Source organism: Aythya ferina (assembly GCF_964211825.1).
Source record: "Aythya ferina genome assembly, contig: HAP1_SCAFFOLD_769, whole genome shotgun sequence".
NCBI lineage: Eukaryota > Metazoa > Chordata > Aves > Anseriformes > Anatidae > Aythya > Aythya ferina.
Genome location: NW_028180947.1, coordinates 22,647 through 34,449, shown reverse-complemented (window position 1 = coordinate 34,449; position 11,803 = coordinate 22,647). Strand labels below are relative to the sequence as shown.

The 11,803-nt window shown below is 67.9% G+C and overlaps 1 protein-coding gene across 1 annotated transcript in view; it reads right to left on the bottom strand.

Annotated features, from left to right (window-relative positions):
* Nucleotides 1-267: 267 nt before the first annotated feature.
* The window catches only part of LOC311429359 (uncharacterized protein), a gene marked incomplete at its 3' end in the record, with an annotated part of 33,422 nt that continues 21,886 nt past the window's right edge, over nucleotides 268-11,803 (bottom strand). Inside the window, exons 15-23 of the mRNA XM_084540449.1 lie at nucleotides 11,383-11,503; nucleotides 10,746-10,824; nucleotides 9,256-9,404; nucleotides 7,802-7,954; nucleotides 4,914-7,095; nucleotides 3,864-3,959; nucleotides 3,005-3,090; nucleotides 1,850-1,981; nucleotides 268-342 (exon numbers count right to left, since the gene is read on the bottom strand). Of these exons, the coding sequence (XP_084396575.1) occupies nucleotides 268-342; nucleotides 1,850-1,981; nucleotides 3,005-3,090; nucleotides 3,864-3,959; nucleotides 4,914-7,095; nucleotides 7,802-7,954; nucleotides 9,256-9,404; nucleotides 10,746-10,824; nucleotides 11,383-11,503 (3,073 nt within the window). The remainder of the gene's footprint in view (nucleotides 343-1,849; nucleotides 1,982-3,004; nucleotides 3,091-3,863; nucleotides 3,960-4,913; nucleotides 7,096-7,801; nucleotides 7,955-9,255; nucleotides 9,405-10,745; nucleotides 10,825-11,382; nucleotides 11,504-11,803) is intronic.

Genomic DNA, 11,803 nt, shown 5'->3' with positions numbered 1-11,803 from the left:
CCCCCATAACCCCCCCAGCCCCCAAAGCGCCCCCCACCCCCATTACACAACCCCCCCCATGACCCCCCCAGCACCCATGGGTGCCCCCTAAGCCCCCCAGCACCCATGGGTGCCCCCAGCCCCCATAGCACCCCCACCCCCCCCACCCCCATCACCCCCCCGTTACCCCCCCACCCCCCGCCCCCCCTCACCCCACCCGCCCCCCCATGGCCCCCCCCCACCCCCCAGCCCCCCCCCGCCCCCCCAGCACCCATGGGTGCTGCTGACCGGCGAAGGAGAGCTGCTTGAGCCGGGCGTGTGCGCGCGCCTCCTGCACCTTCTCGATGACGGCGCGCCAGGCACCTGCGGGGGGGGGGCACAGCACCCATGGGTGCCCCGCCTCACCCCCCCCCCCATCCCATGTAACCCCCCCCATGTCCCCACTATCCCCCCATATCCCCAAAGCCCCCCCCCATGTCCCCAACACCCCCCATGCCCCCCCCAATGTCCCCCTGCCCCCCCCACGTCCCCAATGTCCCCAAGACCCCCCCGATGTCCCCAATGTCCCCAAGGCCCCCCCGATGTCCCCATGCCCCCCCCATGACCCCCCATGTCCCCATGACCCCCCATACCCCCCCATGCCCCCCATGACCCCTCCCACCCCCAAATGTCCCCCCCATGTCCCTGTGCCCCCAATGTCCCCGTGCCCCCCCCACGTCCCCAATGTCCCCGTGCCCCCCCCAATGTCCCCCTGCCCCCCCGTGCCCCCCCAATGTCCCCGTGACCCCCCACGTCCCCGATGTCCCCGTGCCCCCCCATGTCCCCAATGTCCCCATGACCCCCCCATGACCCCCCCATGTCCCAATGTCCCCGTGCCCCCCCCACGTCCCCGATGTCCCCGTGCCCCCCCCGATGTCCCCATGTCCCCCCCATGTCCCCAATGTCCCTATGACCCCCCCCGATGTCCCCGTGCCCCCCCCCGATGTCCCCGTGCCCCCCCGATGTCCCCATGCCCCCCCCACGTCCCTGATGTCCCCCGTGCCCCCCCGATGTCCCCGTGCCCCCCCCGATGTCCCCAATGTCCCCGTGCCCCCCCCAGTGTCCCCAATGTCCCCATGTCCCCCCCACGTCCCCGATGTCCCCGTGCCCCCCCCGATGTCCCCGTGCCCCCCCGATGTCCCCATGCCCCCCCATGTCCCCAATGTCCCTATGACCCCCCCCATGTCCCTGTGCCCCCCCCAATGTCCCCGTGCCCCCCCCCGATGTCCCCGTGCCCCCCCCGATGTCCCCATGTCCCCCCCATGTCCCCAATGTCCCTATGACCCCCCCCGATGTCCCCGTGCCCCCCCCCGATGTCCCCGTGCCCCCCCCATGTCCCCATGACCCCCCAATGTCCCCAATGTCCCCAAGGCCCCCCCATAGTCCCCCTGCCCCCCCGTGCCCCCCCCATGTCCCGTGCCCCCCCCAGTGTCCCCAATGTCCCCACGTCCCCCCCACGTCCCCGATGTCCCCGTGCCCCCCTGATGTCCCCATGCCCCCCCAATGTCCCCATGTCCCCCCCAATGTCCCCATGTCCCCCCCATGTCCCCGATGTCCCCGTGCCCCCCCGATGTCCCCATGCCCCCCCCATGTCCCCAATGTCCCCGTGCCCCCCCCGATGTCCCCATGTCCCCCCCATGTCCCCAATGTCCCCAAGGCCCCCCCCGATGTCCCCATGACCCCCCCATAGCCCCCCATGACCCCATCACCCCCCATGTCCCCCTGCCCCCCCCATGTCCCCAATGTCCCTATGACCCCCCCCATGTCCCCATGTCCCCCCCCAGTCCCAATGTCCCCGTGCCCCCCCCCCATGTCCCCATGCCCCCCCCACCGTCGATGGTGTCGGCGCTGACGCTCAGCCCGTCCTCGCTGCTGATCTCGAAGCGCAGGTGGGGGCGGCCGGGGGGGGGCTCGGCCGGCCCGGGGGGGGGCTCGGGGGGGGCCTCGTCCTCCGAGCTGCCACCTGGGGGGGGGGGAGGGGAGCACCCATGGGTGGGCCTGATCCCATCCCGGGGTGGGGGTGGACCTTGGGGGGGCTCTACACCAAGCTGGGGGCACCCATGGGTGGCCCTGATCCCTTCCCATGGGGGGGGCACCCATGGGTGGCCCCTATATAAAGGTGGTGGCACCCATGGGTGCCCTCACACCAAGCCCGTAGCACCCATGGGTGTCTCCTATCTCAACCTGATAGCACCCATGGGTGCCCCCTATATAAAGCCAGTGGCACCCATGGGTGTCCCCTATATAAAGGTGGTGGCACCCATAGGTGCCCTCACACCAAGCCCGTGGCACCCATGGGTGGCTCCTACAAGATGCTGGCACCCATAGGTGTCCCCTATATAAAGTCAATGGCACCCATGGGTGCCCCTACACCAGCTCATAGCACCCATGGGTGCCCCTACACCAAGCCAGTGGCACCCATGGGTGCCCTCACACCAAGCCCATGGCACCCATGGGTGGCTCCTACAAGATGGTAGCACCCACGGGTGCCCCTACACCAGCTCATAGCACCCATGGGTGCCCTACACCAAGCCACTGGCACCCATGAGTGTCTCCTATCTCAAGCTGATAGCACCCATGGGTGTCCCCTATGTAAAGTCAATGGCACCCATGGGTGCCTCCTACCTCAAGCTGGTAGCACCCATGGGTGCCCCTATAAAAAGTCAGTGGCACCCATGGGTGCCCCCCACCTGAAGCTGGTGTCCCACAGGGGTGTCCCCCACCCCACCCCACCCTGATGGCACCCATGGGCGACCCTGAAACCAAGCTGGTGGCACCCATGGGTGCCCCCTACCTGAAGCCAGTAGCACCCATGGGTGTCTTCTACCACAAGCCGGTAGCACCCATGGGTGCCCCCCACCTGAAGCTGGTGTCCCCCCAAAACAGGTGTCTCCCACCCCACCCTGGTAGCACCCACGGGTGCACCCACCTGAGGTTGGTGTCCCCCACCCCATCCCACCCTGGTGGCACCCATGGGTGCCCCTACCTGCGCAGGCGGCCCAGGGGGGCTCCAAGGCGCCGTCACTCCGGGGGGGGCTGCAGCCAGGGGAGGGCGACGGGCCCGGGGGGGACCTGAGGGGACAGGGGTCAGGGGGGGTCAGCACCCTGGGGTGCTGGGTGCTCAGGATGGGTGCTGGGTGCCCCTGGATGGGTGCTGGGTGCCCAGGGTGGGTGCTGAGCACCCATGGGTGGGTGCTGGGTGCCCATGGAAGGGTGCTGGGTGCCCAGGGTGGGTGTTGAGCACCCATGGGTGGGTGCTGGGTGCCCAAGGATGGGTGCTGGGTGCCAAGGGTGGGTGCTGAGCACCCATGGGTGGGTGCTGGGTGCTCAGGATGGGTGCTGAGTGCTCAATGAAGGGTGCTGGGCACCCATGGGTGGGTGCTGGGTGCCCAAGGATGGGTGCTGGGTGCTCAGGATGGGTGCTGAGCGCTCAATGAAGGGTGCTGGGTACCCATGGGTGGGTGCTGGGTGCCCACAGATGGGTACTGGGTGCCCAGGGTGGGTGCTGAGCACCCATGGGTGGGTGCTGGGTACCCATGGTGGGTGCTGGGTGCTCAGGGTGGGTGCTGAGCACCCATGGGTGGGTGCTGGGTGCTCAGGATGGGTGTTGAGCACCCATGGGTGGGTGCTGGGTGCCCCTGGATGGGTGCTGGGTGCCCAGGGTGGGTGCTGAGCACCCATGGGTGGGTGCTGGGTGCCCAGGATGGGTGCTGGGTGCCCACAGATGGGTGCTGGGTGCTCAGGATGGGTGCTGAGCACCCATGGGTGGGTGCTGGGTGCCCATGGTGGGTGCTGGGTGCCCAGGGTGGGTGCTGAGCACCCATGGGTGGGTGCTGGGTGCTCACCCGTAGCTCCCGGTGTCGCTGAGGTCCTCGGGCTCGTCCTTGACGTCCGGCAGGTCGCGGAGCGGTGGCGGCGGTGGCACGGGGACCTGGCCCAGCCTGCGGGTGCAGCGTCACCCATGGGTGCTCGCAGCCACCTCCTCCAACGCCGAGGAGGGCTGGGAGCACCCGCGGGCCCAACTGGGAGAACTGGGGTGGTCCCAGCATGGTGGGCACCCATGGGCCCAACTGGGAAGGTCTCACCATGGTGGGCACCCAGGGGCCTTACTGGGCCCAACTGGGAGTACTGGGATGGTCCCATCATGGTGGGCACCCATGGGCCCAAATGGGCCCAACTGGGAGTACTGGGATGGTCCCATCATGGTGGGCACCCATGGGCCTTACTGGGCCCAACTGGGAATACTGGGACGGACCCACCATGGTGGGCACCCATGGGCCCAACTGGGAAGGTCTCACCATGGTGGGCACCCAGGGGCCTTACTGGGCCCAACTGGGAATACTGGGATGGCCCCAGCATGGTGGGCACCCAGGGGTCCAACTGGGACAGTCCTGTCACGGTGGGCACCTATGGGTCCTACTGGGCCCAACTGGGAGTACTGGGATGGACCCATCATGGTGGGCACCCAGGGGCCTTACTGGGGCCAACTGGGAATACTGGGATGGTCCCATCATGATGAGCTCTCATGGAACCCAACTGGACCCAACTGGGAGTACTGGGATGGTCCCATCATGGTGGGCACCCATGGGTCTAATTGGGACAGTCCCATCATGGTGGGCACCCATGGGCCCAAATGGGCCCAACTGGGAGTACTGGGATGGTCCCACCATGGTGGCCACCCAGGGGCCTTACTGGGCCCAACTGGGAGTACTGGGAAGGCCCCATCATGGTGGGCACCCATGGGCCCCAATGGGCCCAACTGGGAGTACTGGGACGGACCCACCCCGGTGGGCACCCATGGGCCCAACTAAGAACACAGGGATGGTCCCACCCCACCACGGTGGGCACCCCTGGGTGCTGGGGGCCACCCTTGGGTGCCGTTGGCCGTGACTCACCCGGTGGCCAGCCCGTCCTTGGTGTCCCCTTCCTCATCCTCGGCAAGCTCCAGCTTGGGCCTCTTGGCACCCGGACCCAGCGTCTCCCCGGGGCGCTTGGGTGCCCCCCCTTGGGTGCTGGGCACCCCGGCGGGTCCCCAGGGTGCTCCCCCCCAGGCGGCCTCTCCCAGGGCGGCTCTGAGGCGGGTGACGCGCCCTTGGGTGCCGGTGGAGAGGGCGGCGCCGCGGCGGGTGGCATCGGCGTGGTGGGGGCCATGGGTGCCGTTGTGGTGGGCGGGGTCTTCATGGGCGTGGTCTTTGTGGGTGGGGTCTCCATGGGCGGGGTCTTCATGGGTGGGGTCTCCATGGGTGGGGTCTCTATGGGTGTGGTCTCCATGGGTGGGGTCTTCGTGGGCGGGGTCTTCATGGGTGGCGTGGCCGTTGGTGGCATCTCCAAGGACGTGGTGGCCATCGATGGTGCACCCATGGGTGCCCCCTCCATGGGTGCCAACCCCATGGGTGCCAACCCCATGGGTGCCAAGCCCATGGGTGCCCCCTCCATGGGTGCCCCCTCCATGGGTGCCAACCCCATGGGTGCCCCCTCCATGGGTGCCACCCCCATGGGTGCCACCCCCATGGACGGCGCGCCCATCGTTGACGTCCCCGTAGGCGCCCCCTCCGGCGCCCACCTCCCCCTCCCCTCCTCGGGGCACCCCGGGGTGGCCGTCCCTCGCCCCCCGCCCCCCGGCGGGGCGCCGGCTGGGCTCTTCGGTCACCCACTGGGTGCCCCCGTTGACCCCCGCCCCCGCCGCCATCTTGGCGCCGTCCCTCGCCATGTTCTTGAGGACGAAGTCGACGATCTCCGAGGGCAAATCCTCGGCGGCGGCGCTGGCGGGGGGGGTGGGGGGCACCGGGGGGGGCACCGGGGGGGTCCCGTCCTGCCTCCCCCTCCCCCCCTTGTCCCCGTCGTCCACCCCGTCCAGTTGGTCGATGTGGGGCAGGGGGAGGGGGCAGGGGGCCGGGGGGGGGGGCGGCTCGCGGGTCACCACGGTGCGGGCGAAGCGGTAATAGCGCCCCCGGGACCCCCCCCGCGCCCCCTCCTCGTCCTCGCTGCTGTCCCCTGTCCCCGTCCCCGTCCCCGTCCCCGGGGGGGGGACGAGGAGCCCGGCGGCCAGGGCCAGCTCGGTGACGTCCAGTTCGTCCAGCGCCAGGTCCGGGCCACCCGGAGGGGACAACGGCTCCAGCGGGGACGGCGGCGTCGTGGGTGGGCGGGGTCCCATGGGTGACGACGTTGGTCCCATGGGTGACGTTGGCCCCGTGGGTGACGTTGGCCTCATGGTTGACGTTGACCCCAGGGGTGACGTTGAGCCCATGGGTGACGTTGGCCTCAGGGGTGACCTTGATCGCGTGGGTGACGTGGATCCCATGGGTGACGTTGACCTCATGGTTGACCTTGACCCCATGGGTGACCTTGATCCCATGGGTGACGTTGACCCCATGGGTGACGCTGGTGTCACAGTTGACGTTGACCCCATGATTGACGTTGACCCCATGGGTGCCATTGATCCCATGGGTGCCATTGATCCCATGGGTGCCATTGACCCCGTGGGTGACGTTGACCCCATGGGTGACGTTGACCCCATGGTTGACGCTTGTCCGAAGACCGTTGGTGGCCCGTTGGGTGACAATGGCTCATTGGGTGACGACGGCCCGTTGGGTGACAGCACCCCATTGGTTGCCCTTGCCCCGTTGGGTGACAATGGCTTGCTGGTTGACGTCGGCCCGTTGGGTGACGTCCAGTTGGGTGACGCCGGCCCGTTGGGTGACATTGGCCAGTTGTTGGGTGACGCTGGCCCGTTGGGTGACAGCCAGTTGGGTGACGCCGCCCCGTTGGGTGACGCTGGCCCATTGGTTGACGTCCAGTTGGGTGACGCCCCATTGGGTGACATCGCCCCGTTGGGTGACACCGCCCCGTTGGGTGACGCCCCGTTGGGTGACATCGCCCCGTTGGGTGACGCCCCGTTGGGTGACGCCCCGTTGGTGGACGCCCTGGCCCCCATGGGTGCCGGGCGGGTGCCCCCCGGGGGCCACCGGGGACCGCGGGTGACACCGGCGGGGGACAGCGCCCGGCGCGCCCGGCGGGGGGGGGGGAACTCGGGGTCCCCCACGGTCAGGATGTGGTGGGGGACCGGGGGGGCGCTGCCTGGGGGGGGGACAATAAAAGGGGGAGGGGGGTTATGGGGACGCCGGGGGACAAGGGGGTGTCCCTGTCCCCCCCCTCTGTGACCCCAAATGGCCTCCGTGGCCCCAAAGACCCCCCCCATGTCCCCAAGTGACCCCAAAGGCCCCCCCTGACCCCAAAGGGTCCCCAAAGCCCCCCTGTCCCCAGGTGTCCCCAAATGTCCCCAAAGCCCCCCCATGTCCCCAAAGCCCCCCCATGTCCCCAAGAGCCCCCAAAGACCCCCCCTTGACCCCAAAACGTCCCCAAAGCCCCCCTGTGCCCCCCATGTCCCCTAATGTCCCCGAATGTCCCCAAAGCCCCCCCCGTCCCCACGTGTCCCCAAATGTCCCTAAATTTCCCCAAATGTCCCCAAAGCTCCCCCTTGACCCCCCCCCTCCCCAAATGTCCCCAAATATCCCCAAAGCACCCCCCCATCCCCAAATGTCCCCAAAATGTCCCCGAATGTCCCCAAAGCTCCCCCGTGGCCCCCCCGTGCCCCCCACAACCCCCCCCATCCCCAAATGTCCCCAAATGTTCCCGAATGTCCCCAAAATGTCCCCAAAGCCCCCCCCATCCCCAGGTGTCCCCAAATGTCCCCGAATGTCCCCAAAATGTCCCCAAAGCCCCCCCCATCCCCAAATGTCCCCAAATGTCCCCAAATGTCCCCAAAATCCCCCCCCGTGCTCACCGGGGGAGGGCAGGGGGCGCGAGGAGCTGCCGGGGGGGGGCCTCCGGGTGGGCGAGAAGCCGGGGGGGGCCCGGGGGCGGGCGCTGGGGGGGCCCCGGGGGGTCTCGGGGGGGGTCCCACTGCCGGGGCTGGGGGGGGCCCCGCTGCTGCCACCTGGAAGCGGGGGGGGAAATGGGGGGGGTCAGGGGGCACCCAAGGGTGTCCCTGCAACATCCTGACCCCCCCCCCCCATGGAAAGGGACCCAAGGGTGCCCCCCACCCCCCCAAGTGGGGGGTCCCATAGGTGGGGTCACATGGGTGGGGGGCTCATGGGTTTGGGGTGTCCTATGGGTGGGGGGGGTCCCATGGGTGGGGGGGGTCTCAGGGGTGGGGTCCCATAGGTTTGGGGGTCCCATGGGTGGGGAGTCCCATGGGTGGGGGGGTCCCATGGGTGGGGGTCTCCCATGGGTGGGGGTCTCCCATGGGTGGGGGTCCCACAGGTTTAGGGGTTCCTATGGGTGGGGGGTCCCATGGGTGGGGATCTCCCATGGGTGGGGTCCCATAGATGGTGTCCCATGGGTGGGGGTCCCATGGGTGGGGGTCCCATAAATGATATCCCATGGGTGGGGGTCTCCCATAGATGGGTTCCCATGGGTGGGGGTGTCCCATGGGTGGGGGTCCCACAGGTTTAGGGGTTCCTATGGGTGGGGGTGTCCCATGGGTGGGGGGTCCCATGGGTGGGGGTCCCATGGGTAAAGGTCCCATAGGTGGGGGGGGGTCCCATGGGTGGGGTCCCATAGATTTGGGGTGTCCCATAGGTTTGGGGGGTCCCATGGGTGAGGGGTCCCATGGGTGGGGGGTCCCATAGGTGGGAGTCCCATAGATGGGTTCCCATGGGTGAGGGTCTCCCATGGGTGGGGTCCCATGGACGGCTTCCCATGGGTGGGGGTGTCCCCATGGGTGGGGGTCCCACAGGTTTAGGGGTTCCTATGGGTGGGGGTGTTCCATGGGTGGGGTCCCATAGATTTGGGGTGTCCCATAGGTTTGGGGGATCCCATGGGTGGGTGTGTCCCATGGGTGGGGGTCTCCCATAGATGGGTTCCCATGGGTGAGGGTCCCATGGGTGGGGTCCCATGGGTGGGGGGTCCCATGGGTGGGGTCTCCCATAGGTAGGGTCCCATAGGTGGGGGTGTCCTATGGGTGGGGGTCCCATGGGTGGGGGTCTCCCATGGGTGGGGGTCCCATAGATGGTGTCCCATGGGTGGGGGGTCCCATGGGTGGGGGTCTCCCATGGGTGCAGGTGTCCCATGGGTGGTGGGGGTCCCATGGGTGAGGGTCTCCCATGGGTGGGGGTCCCATAAATGATATCCCATAGATGGGTTCCCATGGGTGGGGGTGTCCCATGGGTGGTGGGGGTCCCATAGGTGGGTGGGGGTCCCATGGGTGGGGGTGTCCCATGGGTGGGGGTCCCTCACCGGGGGTCCCGTGGGCGATGGTCCTGTTCTCCTCGGGGCCGCCGGGCGCGGGGCCCCCCCCGGGGGGGCGGGGGTGGTGCTCCAGGATGCGGCAGCGATACCAGCAGCGGCGCCGCGCGTCACGGGTGCTCCAGTACAGCCGCCAGCACCTGCCGCCCAGTATCAACCAGTGCTCCCAGTACCAACTGGGAGGGCCCCGGGAGGCGATAGGAACGCTCCCGGGCCCTCCCAGTATGAACCAGTACCCACCAGTATGGACTGGGAGGCCCCTGGGAGGCACTAGGAACACTAACAGGCACTCCCAGTATCAACCAGTGCTCCCAGTATGGACTGGGAGGCCCCCCGGAGGCGATAGGTACGCTCCCGGGCCCTCCCAGTATGAACCAGTACCACCCAGTATGCTCCAGTGCAGCCCCAGTATGTGCTAGGACCTCATCAGAGCCTTCCCAGTATGAACCAGTGCTCCCAGTATGGACTGGGAGGCCCCCGGGAGGTGATAGGTACGCTCCTGGGCCCTCCCAGTATGAACCAGTACCCACCAGTATGGACTGGGAGGCGCCTGGGAGGCACTAGGAACACTAATAGGCACTCCCAGTATGAACCAGTGCTCCCAGTATGGACTGGGAGGCCACCGGGAGGCGATAGGTACGCTCCCGGGCCCTCCCAGTATGAACCAGTACCACCCAGTATGCTCCAGTGCAGCCCCAGTATGTGCTAGGACCTCATCAGAGCCTTCCCAGTATGAACCAGTGCTCCCAGTATGGACTGGGAGGGCCCTGGGAGGCAATAGGTACGCTCCCAGGCCCTCCCAGTATGAACCAGTACCACCCAATATGGACTGGGAGGCCCCTGGGAGGCACTAGGAACACTAACAGGCACTCCCAGTATGAACCAGTGCTCCCAGTATGGACTGGGAGGCCCCTGGGAGGTGCTAGGTATGCTCCTGGGCCCTCCCAGTATGAACCAGTGCCCACCAGTATGCTCCAGACCCCCCCCAGTATGTGCTAGGACCTCCTCTGAGCCTTCCCAGTATGAACCAGTGCTCCCAGTACACACTGGGAGGCCCCCGGGCGGCGCTAGGTACGCTCCTGGGCCCTCCCAGTATGAACCAGTACCACCCAATATGCTCCAGTGCCCCTCCAGTATGTGCTAGGACCTCATCTGAGCCTTCCCAGTATGAACCAGTGCTCCCAGTACCCACTGGGAGGCCGCCAGGAGGAGCCAGGACCTCCTTGGAGACCTCCCAGTATGAACCAGTGAGCCCAGTATCCCCCACTACAACCACCAGTACAGCTACCAGCACCTATGGGTATCCCAGTATGGACCAGTAACCCCCAGTACGGACCAGTGCCTCCCAGTGCCCTCCCAGTCCCTTCCCAGTGCCCCCCAGGCCCCTCCCAGTGCCCCCCAGTCCCTCCCAGTGCCTCCCAGTCCCCTCCCAGTGCCCCCCCACCCCCTCCCAGTGCCTCCCAGTCCGTCCCAGTGCTTACTGGTAGCCCACTGGGAAGAGGCGCCCGTCACACTCCGACAGCTCCGTCAGCGCCCCCAGGCTGTCGATGCGGATGGAGCCTGCGCCCCCCCCCCCAGTCAGCACCCACAGCACCCATGGGTGCTGCCGGCGCCGCCCCCACCCCAAAACACCCCATGGGGACCCCAAAAACACCCCAAAAGACCCCAAAACACCCAGGGGTGCCCCCCAGCACCCCAAAACCCCCATAGGGACCCCTCCAATCCCCATGGGGACCCCAAAAGCACCCATGGGTGCCCCGTCTCCCCTAGCACCCATGGGTGCCCCCTAGAACCAACTAACCCCCATATGGACCCCCAAACCACCCCATGGGCACCCCTAAACCCCCCCATAACCCCATTACTCCCCCTTTGGCTGCCCCCTTCCCCCTGGGACACCCCATGCAGCACCCATGGGTGCCCCCCGCCCCCCCCAGCACCCATGGGTGCCCCCCAGCACCCAGACACCCCCATAAAGACCCCCGAACCACCCCATGGGCACCCCTAAACCCCCCCATCCACCCCCATAACCCCCCTTTGACTGCCCCCTTCCCCCCTGGGACACCCCGTGCAGCACCCATGGGTGCCCCCCGCCCCCCCCCAGCACCCATGGGTGCTCACCGATCATCATGTTGACGGCCTCGGGCTCCAGCCCCCCCAGGAACTTGCGCTTGAAGCTGATCCCCGCGAAGTCGACGTAGACGCGCCGCAGCACCGCAAAGTCCTCGCCCTGCACCAGCTCCTGCACCCGCAGCACCCATGGGTGCTCCGTGGCGGGGACCCCGATGCACCCCCTCACCCACCCCAAACCCTCCCCGCACCCTGAGACCCCCCTGTATGGACCTCGTTATGCCCCAAAACTCACTCCAGCACCCCAAAAGCCACCTCCCAGCACCCTGACCCCTTCCTGAGCACCCCCAGCACCTTGGCCTCTATCAGCACCCATGGGTGCTCATCACCCTACTCCACCTCAACCCCTCCCCATACCCATAACCCCCCAATATGGACCCTATTACACCCCAAACCCCACCCCATAAACCCA